Source organism: Trachypithecus francoisi, unplaced genomic scaffold (assembly GCF_009764315.1).
Source record: "Trachypithecus francoisi isolate TF-2019V2 unplaced genomic scaffold, Tfra_2.0 Lachesis_group20, whole genome shotgun sequence".
Taxonomy (NCBI): domain Eukaryota; kingdom Metazoa; phylum Chordata; class Mammalia; order Primates; family Cercopithecidae; genus Trachypithecus; species Trachypithecus francoisi.
This window is the reverse complement of record NW_022681466.1, coordinates 49,788,619-49,799,586: the sequence shown is the minus strand read 5'-3', so window position 1 is coordinate 49,799,586 and position 10,968 is coordinate 49,788,619. Positions and strand designations below refer to the sequence as shown.

General features: G+C 42.7%; 1 protein-coding gene across 2 annotated transcripts in view; it reads left to right on the top strand.

Moving 5' to 3' along the window:
* Positions 1-371: 371 nt before the first annotated feature.
* The window catches only part of SUZ12 (SUZ12 polycomb repressive complex 2 subunit), a 65,656-nt gene continuing 55,059 nt past the window's right edge, over positions 372-10,968 (top strand). For both annotated transcript variants that reach the window (XM_033184277.1, XM_033184276.1), the window contains exons 1-3: positions 372-885; positions 3,649-3,695; positions 3,785-3,849. In XM_033184277.1, coding sequence (XP_033040168.1) covers positions 612-885; positions 3,649-3,695; positions 3,785-3,849 — 386 coding nt within the window. In that variant the 5' untranslated portion in view covers positions 372-611. The remainder of the gene's footprint in view (positions 886-3,648; positions 3,696-3,784; positions 3,850-10,968) is intronic.

Here is a 10,968-nt window from a genome sequence, read left to right as displayed (position 1 = left end):
TTTAACAGGCCCCTCGCTACCAGTTTCTTGGAGGCCTGCTTCTCTTCAGGGGTCCTCTAACCCCCTGGGAGCGGTGACTGACGACGCTCAGAAGGCGAGAAACGGCTCCCTAAACCGCTCGTTGGGTCCCTCTCTCCCCACAATGCACCGGGGCCAGCAAGAAGGCCGCTCCGACCCCTAATTTTCCCGCGAATTCAGTTCAAAGAGGCGGCCGGGCCCGCGATCGGCAGCGCGCACGGGCCAACCAAGCCGCGCCTCCGCGAGAAGCACCTCCGCGTGACTGACGGGGGAATCCGCGGGCCAACGGGCTGGGCGGCCCAGCGGCGCGCGCTCCCGCCGGCCAATCAGAGCGCCGGGCGGGGGAAGTGGGCGGAGCGAGGCCAGGGTAGGGTGAGCGGCCTCCGGAGCGGAGCAGGGCTCTGAGGAGACACTTTTTTTTTCCTCCCTCCTTCCCTCCTCTCCTCCTCCCTTCCCTTCCCCTCTCCTCCCCTCTCTCCTCCTTCCCCCCTCGGTCCGCCGGAGCCTGCTGGGGCGAGCGGTTGGTATTGCAGGCGCTTACTCTCCGGGGCCGCCCGGCGGGTAGCTGGCGGGGGGAGGAGGCAGGAACCGCGATGGCGCCTCAGAAGCACGGCGGTGGGGGAGGGGGCGGCTCGGGGCCCAGCGCGGGGTCCGGGGGAGGCGGCTTCGGGGGTTCGGCGGCGGTGGCGGCGGCGACGGCTTCGGGCGGCAAATCCGGCGGCGGGGGCTGTGGAGGCGGCGGCAGTTACTCGGCCTCCTCCTCCTCCTCCGCGGCGGCAGCGGCGGGGGCCGCGGTGTTACCGGTGAAGAAGCCGAAAATGGAGCATGTCCAGGCTGACCACGAGCTTTTCCTCCAGGCCTTTGAGAGTGAGTGTGTGCGAGGCTTTGAGGGCAGGAAGACCCACTCTGCCAACACCGGGGATGGGACACTCTGCTGGGCCCCCTTCCTCCTCGGGAGTCCACTTGTGTGTGAGTGGAGGGAGGAATTGAGGGGATGTCCCCTTTTCGGGGATTACGTCTCCAGGGGATCCGGAGTCTAGGGCCTTGGGAGAGCTGGAAAAGAGGGTCCGAGTAGGTTTTTGACTCCCCCAAGATTGACGCAAGAGGCTCGGGACGGGCCCCACGTTCAGAGCAGGCGGCTTTTAGTTGAGGAGGTAGCAGTTGAACTGAGCCGCAGTCACATCCTTGTGAGACTAGGTCTTGTTTTCTTTCATGCCTTTCGGACTCTAGAAATACAGGGGTTTCGGTTGTAGCTTTTGAGGGGCAAAATGAAGCCTGTGAAGGGATGAGTGCAGTCGAACCGAAGAAATTGTCCTTAGTCTGAAATGCTTTCGCGCTAACTTGGTGCTGCAGGTTCACATGGCACCTTTGGATGCTTAAAACCCTTCAAATCTATCCTCCCATTTTGTGGATATGTAAACTGAGCCAGAGAGTGGTCAAGCATCTTCTCTGGAGACGACCCCGGAAGTCTGTTTTTTATACTCGGTTTACAGAACATTTTCTTACGTCAATTTCTGTTTCTAAGGTCTGTCTGGAAGGTGAAACAGACTTACTTGGAAAGGAGAGCAAGTTGTCTGGAAACAAACAATAGAATTTATTAAAAACATCGTGACTGCAAATAATCCTGATTGTTCTTTAAGGAATGTTATATCCTGATTGGTTTCCTTTTTTGCTTTTGTGTGTTATAATTTGGGTGATCTTTAATAGCTGAATAATCTTACAGAAACTTGAATAAACTTGGCTCTACTGCCCAGTGTCCTTATTTACAATTTCACTGTGGCATATGTTAAGGGCATGGTATCAGCTGTGCTTGGAAAGATGTATTACGTTGTTTAATACCCTTCCTTCTTTCTCTCTCATTAGTGCTTCATGAAATTCTAATTGGAACTTAATAGTAGGAATTTCAATTTTTATCAAAACGAATATTGAACCTGCTTCAGAGAGATTCACATTATTCACGTATTATATTTCTTAATATACTTTGAAATATCTGGAGAAGTTGGAAATAGGATGGAGAACTGAAGGGGAGTGGTGACAATGATATTTGTTTGAACCCCTTCTAAAGTATCTCATCTCCCTTTAGTTAATTTAAAATAAAACTAACCAATTGAAGATTTAGGTGGAAATTTTAAAAGTTCCTTCTGAATGTTAAGAGAAGACAAATCCTCGAAGAAAGTTTTAACTATTTGAGTTCTGATGAGTCCACCTCAGAGAAGTCAAGTGTCATTAAGAGCTAGATCTGGCCGGGCGCGGTGGCTCAAGCCTGTAATCCCAGCACTTTGGGAGGCCGAGACGGGCGGATCACGAGGTCAGGAGATCGAGACCATCCTGGCTAACATGGTGAAACCCCGTCTCTACTAAAAATACAAAAAACTAGCCGGCGAGGTGGCGGGCGCCTGTAGTCCCAGCTACTCGGGAGGCTGAGGCAGGAGAATGGCGTGAACCCGGGAGGCGGAGTTTGCAGTGAGCCGAGGTTGCGCCACTGCACTCCAGTCTGGCGACAGAGCGAGACTCCGCCTCAAAAAAAAAAAAAAAAAAAAAAAAAAAAAGAGCTAGATCTGGTCATAAAACAACTTGAAATTGTTTACTGGAAAGTTTAAATACTCTAATGTAATTATTCATGTAGTTATTCCTATTTGGTTTATTTTGATACTGCTGTATAACGACCTAATGTGATACTAATAGGTCATTAATGTAACTGATGTGATGGTGTATGTATGTATTTTTCATCGACTTAAGTCCTGTATAACAAATTACATTTTAACTAATTTGAAATTTAGCTCATTTTAAGCGTTAGAAAGACTGTTTTGGGAATCTGTAAATTGTGTAAAAAATATATTGAGGTAATATTTACATTGGACAAAATAGATACAACTTTAAATTATAATTAGGAATATTTATTGAGAATTTTTGCTGCAGTTTGTGTCCAAGATTTATTTCAATATTGACTGACTTTTGAGTGCAGTGGATCCCACCTGTAATCCTAGCTACTCTGGAGCCTGAGGCTGGAGGATCGATTGAGCCCAGAAGTTCGAGACCAGCCTGGGCAACATATCAAGACCCCTTTTCAAAAAAAGAAAAAAAGATACCTTGACTAACTTTCATCGTACCTGTATTAGGAATGTCTGGATCTGTATTAGGATGTCATCATATCTGTATTAGGATGTATTAGGAATCTGTTTTGGCTGACTACAAATTTTTTAAGTGATCATTTAAAAAGTGAAATTTTCATCTTGTTTGGCATCAATCAGTAGTTCTTTTGTTGACTCCAGCTACCTATTGCAGCTGATTTTTGGAAGAAAATCGGTTATAAATAGTTTAAATTAGCTAAGTTAAATGAGTACAACTACTTCTCTTCAGTTATGCCCAGTAACAATAACTATCTTAGAAAGGCTTAAGAAAAATATTGTAGAGAACCTTCAGTATAAAAAGTGTAGATGAACTTTGTGAATGTATGCCATTGATGTGCATACTAACTTTCTTGATGTAAATATTTAGTGCGATATAAATATTTAGTGCATGATTTCCATAGCAGATGATTAATTTATATTGATTATAACATGGTCTGGGTTGGTATTTTTCTGATAAGTAAGTTTAGATCATGTTTGGATTTTGTTTTCTTTTACCTAGAGCCAACACAGATCTATAGATTTCTTCGAACTCGGAATCTCATAGCAGTAAGTAGTCAACAAAATTCATCAATGTGATTTCTCTCTTATAACTGCATCTGTATTCAATTTTAACATTTTTAAAACTCTTTTTGTAGCCAATATTTTTGCACAGAACTCTTACTTACATGTCTCATCGAAACTCCAGAACAAACATCAAAAGGTACATTTTATGAATCTTATTTCAAGCTGATCAAACCATGTTTTATTTTAAAGTATTTCTCAAAATTAAAAAAAAGAACAAAAATAAAGTACTGTAACTAAAGATTTAACTTAAAAACTGAAGTGAGAGAGTGACTGGTTGAATTGGTTGCACAGTGGTTTTCAATAGTTTCATCTTTGTAAGTCTCAGGTTATTACTAGTTTGTTTTTTTTTCTAATAGAAATGAGGCTGGGCACTTCGGGAGGCCACGTCGGGCGGATCACTTGAGGTCAGGAGTTCGAGAGCAGTTTGGCCAACATGGCAAAACCCCATCTCTACTAAAACAAAAATTAGCCTAGCCGGGCGTGGTGGTATGTGCCTGTAATCTCAGTTACTAGGGAGGCTGAGGCAGGAGAATTGCTTGAGCCTGGAGGCGGAGGTTGCAGTGAGCCGAGATTGTGCCATTGTATTTTTGGTTTTTTTTTTTGAGAGAGAAGTCTCACTCTTTTCCCCCAGGCTGGAGTGCAGTGGTGCAATCCCGGCTCACTGCAACCTCCGCCTCCTGGGTTCAAAAGATTCTCCTGCCTCAGCTTCCCAAGTAGCTGGGATTACAGGCGCCTCCCACCACACCCAGCTAATTTTTGTATTTTTAGTAGAGATGGGGTTTCCCCATGTTGGCCAGGCTGGTCTCGAACTCCAGACCTCAGGTGATCTGCCTGCCTCGGCCTCCCAAAGTGCTGGGATTACAGGGATTACAGGCATGAGCTGCCGCTCCTGGCCTTTTTTTTTTTTTTGGAAACGGAGTCTCACTCTGTCTCCGAGGCTAAAGTGCAGTGGCGCAATCTTGGCTCACTGTAACCTCCGCCTCCCAGATTCAAGAGATTCTCATGCCTCAGACTCCCGAGTAGCTGGGACTACAGGCGCACACCACCATGCTCGGCTAATTTTTTGTGTTTCTAGTAGAGATGGGGTTTCTCTGTGTTAGCCAGGATGGTCTCGATCTCCTGACCTCGTGATCCGCCCTCCTTGGCCTCCCAAAGTGCTGGGATTGCAAGAGTGGGCCACCATGCCCAGCCTGGCCTTCTTTTTTTTGTGATGGAGTATCGCTCTTGTCGCCCAGGCTGGAGTGCAGTGGTGCTGTCTTGGCTTACTGCAACCTCCGCTTCCCGGATTCAGGCAATTCTCCTGCCTCAGCCTCCTGAGTAGCTGGAATTATAGGCTACCGCCACCACTCCCAGCTAATTTTTTGTATTTTTAGTAGAGATGGGGTTTTACTATGTTGGCCAAGCTGGTCTCAAACTCCTAACCTCATGAGCTGCCTGCCTCGGCCTCCCAAAGTGCTGAGATGACAGGCGTGTGCCACTGCGCCAGGCCCCCACTGGTTATTTTCAAGTTTGATAGAAGTTGAGAATTTAAATATTTACCAAAGGGCTCAGGGTAACTATATTTGTTACATAAAATTTAAGTTAATTTTTGATTATTATGTGTAATTTGAATTAGCTCCTATAATGGTAGGTTCAGAAAGTCTCATTTTATATCTTTAGTGGTATTCTTTTCTTTTCTTTTTTTTTGGAGACAGTTTCACTCTTGTTGCCCAGACTGGAGTGCAATGGCGCAATCTTGCCTCACTGCAACCTCTGCCTCCTGGGTTCAAGGGATTATCTTGTCTCACCCTCCCAAGTAGCTGAGATTACAGGTGCCCACCACCACGCCTGGCTAATTTTTTGTATTTTTCATTGAGTCGGGGTTTTACCATGTTGGCCAGGCTGGTCTTGAACTCGTGACCTCAGGTAATCCACCCACCTCAGCCTCCCGAAGTGCTGGGAATACAGGCCTGAGCCACAGCGCCCGGCCTTGGTGGTGGTCTTACTGAAGGGGAAACACTTTTGAAATCAATAGGATGAAAGTTTTTTAAAAACAATGAAGTCTTAATCATTAGATTTTAAAGTGGGGTCTGGAGGTGGGGTACAGCTTATTTTTGCTGTGTAACCTGTACTACTTAACCATATGTAATTTTCGATGCAAGTTTTTTGTCCTAGGTGCAAGATTATATTTGAGCGTATCAAGTGAACAAGTTTATGTGTAAAGGCGAGAATTCTATTAAACATTTGGTATTGTTATTATAGTTTTAGTAAAACCATCAAGTTACCTCATTAGAGTTTGAAACTAAGCTCTTTGGTGGACTGCTACTGTTTATTACTACTACATTTCTATAGCAAGACATGGTTGAATTTTGTAAATACATCTACTTGTGTTTTGAAGATTGAAGTGTTAAAATTATTTGTCTTTTGGCAATCTTTCTGAATAGAGAGAGCGCATGAGCAAGTTTGCATTGCAATTAATAAGTGAAAATTGCTAAGCACCTAAGTAACTAAAAAGAAGGTGATGAATTAGGTTACAGAATTAGTTTTGTCCACCCTTTACCTGTCTACTTCATTATTTGATCTCTACCAGCATTCAGCATGCTTTTTCTGTAAAGGACCAGTAAACAACAGTAATTATTTTAGGCTTTGCAGGCAGGATGCAAAATTGAGGATATTATGTAGGTACTTAATATAAAAAGAAAGAAAATATTTACACATTTTTTAAATTTCAGTCCAAAATGTCAATCCGTAAATCTTTTATTGATAAAAATACAACAGTATAAGATAGAATATTTCGTAATACAGGCCTACTAATGAGAAATGTAGAATTTTATTTTTTATTTTTGTGAGCGTAGCGGAGATAACAGCTTAATTGGGGTTCAGAGTTAGTGTTTTCTATAATCAAATCAATTGCTAATGTTTATCTATAAAAACCATTTTTACTTTCTGGGCTGTACAAAAACAGGCAATAGGCCAGATTTGGCCATGGTCCGTAGTTTACCCACCCTTGATTTATTCTATAAAACTAGTAGAATTTGATTAACTTTTTTGTTTCATCAAACCTTTTTTTTTTTTTGGAGACAGAGTCTTGCTCTGTCACCCACGCTGGAGTGCCATGGCACAATTTCGGCTCACTGCAATCTCTGCCTCCCAAGTTCAAGCAATTCTCCTGCCTGAGCCTCCTGAGTAGCTGGGATTACAGGGGTGTGCCACTACGCCCAGCTAATTTTTGTATTTTTAGTAGAGACAGGGTTTCACCATGTTCGTCAGGTTGGTCTCGAACTCCTGACCTCGTGATCCGCCTGCCTTGGCCTCCCAAAATGCTGGGATTACAGTCGTGAGCCACCGCGCCTGGCCATCAAAACATTTTTAATATAGAAGGTCAGTTGAGTTGCTGTCTAAGATGCAACCTGATCTTAATTTAAAAAGGGATTAAATTATTGTAAAATAAGTTTGCATTCATAGATTAAAAAGTACACATTCATTTTATTATTATTATTATTATTATTATTTTTGAGAAAGAGTTTTGCTCTTGTAGCCCAGGCTGGAGTGCAGTGGTGCGCGATCTTGGCTCACTGCAACCTCCGCCTCCCGGGTTTAAGTGATTCTCCTGCTCGGCCTCCTGAGTAGCTGGGATTACAGGCATGCGCCACCATGCCCAGCTAATTTTGTATTTTTAGGAGAGACGGGGTTTCTCCATGTTGGTCAGGCTGGTCTCGAACTCCCGACCTCAGGTGATCTGCCCACCTCAGCCTCCCAAAGTGCTGGGATTACAGGCGTGAACCAGTGCGTCCTGCTAAAAAGTACACATTTAAAATCTAAGTTCCATTTTCCTGTCGTGTTTGTTAATTTGCCCCATTGCAGGATATGTTTCTGTTGTCTGCATGGGTAGAGATAATTTTAAAAGCTTAGTTAAGTAAAAACTGATTTTCTTAATTATTGCCCTTTAGGTTAAAAAAAAAAAGTCTTTGGGGAATTTTTAAGCAGTCTGCCAGCCAAGAAACATTTAAGTCCCACCTAGTTTAGTTCCTACAGAAATGCATAGGAATAGGCTAGGCGTGGTGGTTCAGACCTGTAACTTCAGCATTTTGGGAGACTGAGTTGGGAGGATCACTGTGTAACTTTTAGTACTTAACCATATGTAATTACGAATGCAAGTTTTTCGTCCTAGGTGCAAGATTATATTTATTTGAGTGTATCAGGTAAACAAGTTTACATTTAAAGGTGAGAGTTATAGGCCAGCCCTGGCAACATAGCGAGACCCTATCTCTACAAAAAATTTTAAAAAGTAGTTGGGTGTGGGCCGGGCGCGGTGGCTCAAGCCTGTAATCCCAGCACTTTGGGAGGCTGAGATGGGCGGATCACGAGGTCAGGAGATCGAGACCATCCTGGCTAACCCGGTGAAACCCCATCTCTACTAAAAAAATACAAAAAACTAGCCGGTTGAGGTGGTGGGCGCCTGTAGTCCCAGCTACTCGGGAGGCTGAGGCAGGAGAATGGCATAAACCCGGGAGGCGGAGCTTGCAGTGAGCTGAGATCCGGCCGCTGCACTCCAGCCTGGGTGACAGAGCGAGACTCTGTCTCAAAAAAAAAAAAAAGTAATTGAGTGTGGTGGCTCATGACTGTAGTCCTGAATACTCAGTAGGCTGAGGCAGGAGGATCACTTGAGCCCAGAAGTTCCAGGGTTGCTATGAATGTGTCAGTGCACTCTAGCCTGGGCAGTAGTGGGAGACTGTCTCAAAAAAAAAAAAGTATGGGAATCCTTTAATCATCTTGTTAGATGCCTCATCTTATATATATGACTTATTAGGACTAATTATTAAGGAATTATAGCACAACTCGTATACTGTTGTCTTCAACGTAGTTGGTGACTTTGGAAGGTGGCAGATTTAGCCCAGTGATTGTCGTCTTTTCTCAAAATGTTTTCAGAACTCCTTTTTTACTATTACAGCAACATAATATCCATTGTTGGAATAAGCATATCACTCCCTTTAAAGTCATACTCTCAGTCGTGATATTAATTCTGGTATATTTATTAAAGTCAGCTTATGCTTTACTCTTTCTAGGAGTATTCAACTTCTATAGGCAAACACTGCCCCAACAAAGTAGAAATATAGGTGAGGAAAAGGGCATCATTTATTGAATCTATTTTGCTAGATTTCGTGTAAGCTGTTTCTGAACTCGCCCAAGAAAATTTTCTGAAATTTCAGGCCGGGCGCGGTGGCTCAAGCCTGTAATCCCAGCACTTTGGGAGGCCGAGACGGGCGGATCACGAGGTCAGGAGATCGAGACCATCCTGGCGAACACTGTGAAACCCCGTCTCTACTAAAAAATACAAAAAACTAGCCGGGCGAGGTGGCGGGCGTCTGTAGTCCCAGCTACTCGGGAGGCTGAGGCAGGAGAATGGCGTGAACCCGGGAGGCGGAGCTTGTAGTGAGCTGAGATCCGGCCACTGCACTCCAGCCCCGGCGACAGAGCAAGACTCCGTCTCAAAAAAAAAAAAAGAAAATTTTCTGAAATTTCTTGAATTTTTAAATATTCTCCTTTTTGATGACCTTTTGATAATTATTTCCTTTGTTAAATCTGACCTAGAGTAACATTGCCTTTCTAAAGAACAGAAATACTTAGTGTTGGGGGAGGAGCAGCTTTTGTATAGTTGCTTATGAGGTTGGTTTTGTTTTTTTCCTAAGGAAGGCTGGGTTGCTTTTGTGATTTATCTGTTTCAAATGGTTGTTAACATTCAATTCTATTCATTTCTCCTGTATACAACTTCATAAAGGTAGAAGAGATGAACCTTAGAACTTACAGTCTTTTTCTGCAGACAGAATTTCTTAATCATTACATAAACATTATTCTGAAAAGTTTTCAGTAATTTCATGGCCCTCCTCAATAGTAATTTTCAGTATTTATACTGAATAGCTCTTTGCAACTAGCTTAAAAGAGTCCTTTATTTTTCTTCTTTTTTCTCTCTTATCTGTGGAATTGAAAATATATTGCCATCCTTCAGAAAGCACTTCTTACTGTACTCTATTGGATGAAACTTTACTATTGAAGTTTTCAGTAACTCTAAAGGTAAAGAGAGAAGCTTTTTTTCCCTTAAGATCTTCGCTATGGAGGCTCTTCTCATTCACTTGAAATATAGATTGTATCAGTTCTGCTCTAATATCAATATGTTACTATATTTACATTAACATTTCTCTGCTGTTAATTTTTACAGTAGTTGACTACAGTAAATGCTCTTTTTTGGCCAGGCATGGTGGCTCACGCCTTTAATCCCAGCACATTGGGAGGTGGGGATGGATGGATCACCTGAGGTCAGGAGTTCAAGACCAGCCTGACCAACATGCTGAAACCCTGTCTCTCCTAACAATGCAAAAATTAGCCGGGCGTGGTGGTGCATGCCTGTAATCCCAGCTGAGTCTGAGGCAGGAGAATTGCCTGAACCCGGGAGGTGGAGGTTGTAACGACCTGAGATCACATCGTTGTACTGCAGCCTGGACAACGAGTGAAACTCCATCTCAAAAAAAAGGAAAAAAATAGTTCTTTTTGAGGAATGAGATTATTTGTAATTTTTGGTGTCTGCATTCAAGCATTATAAAGTAATTGATGTGAAATACATTTGACTTTTCAAGTTCTAAATAAGAAGGCACTATATGAATATAAAGAGAAACATTTTTTTCTAATTAAATTATATATGGGTATGGCTTTTTAGACTCTCTCTAGAACATATCATAGACCACCTTAAGAGCTAAGATGAGGCTTGTTTTACAATCCATTCATTCTTTAATTTCTTTGAGAGATTATACTTAAGTTTCTGTTTTTCGGGAAATAACTTTTTTCTCTTAAATTTGTCAGGTTAAAAGCTAATAATTTTATTACGATTCGATGGATGATCGTTCCCTAACTTCAAAAATTTTTCATGATGTCAGTAACCATCTCTTTAATATGACATATCATTGAGCTTTAGGCTTTGCTGATAATCTTTGAGGATACCTTATGAACTTCAAATATATTTTATAGAATATTTCTTTTTTTATGTGATGATGCTAGTCCATATTTGTTGTGTTGCTTAGTATATGTATTAAGTGTTTCAGAATACACATAATTTATATTTGTTTGGCTCAATTCAACAGATACTTGAATACCTACCACGTATAAGGCACTATGCCAGCACTACATAGCTTTCCTTGAAGGAGAACTGTCACTGCCCTTCAGGAGCGTATAATCTAGTAGGATAAATAAAATATTTACATGAGTTTTACATGTAGGAAACTGA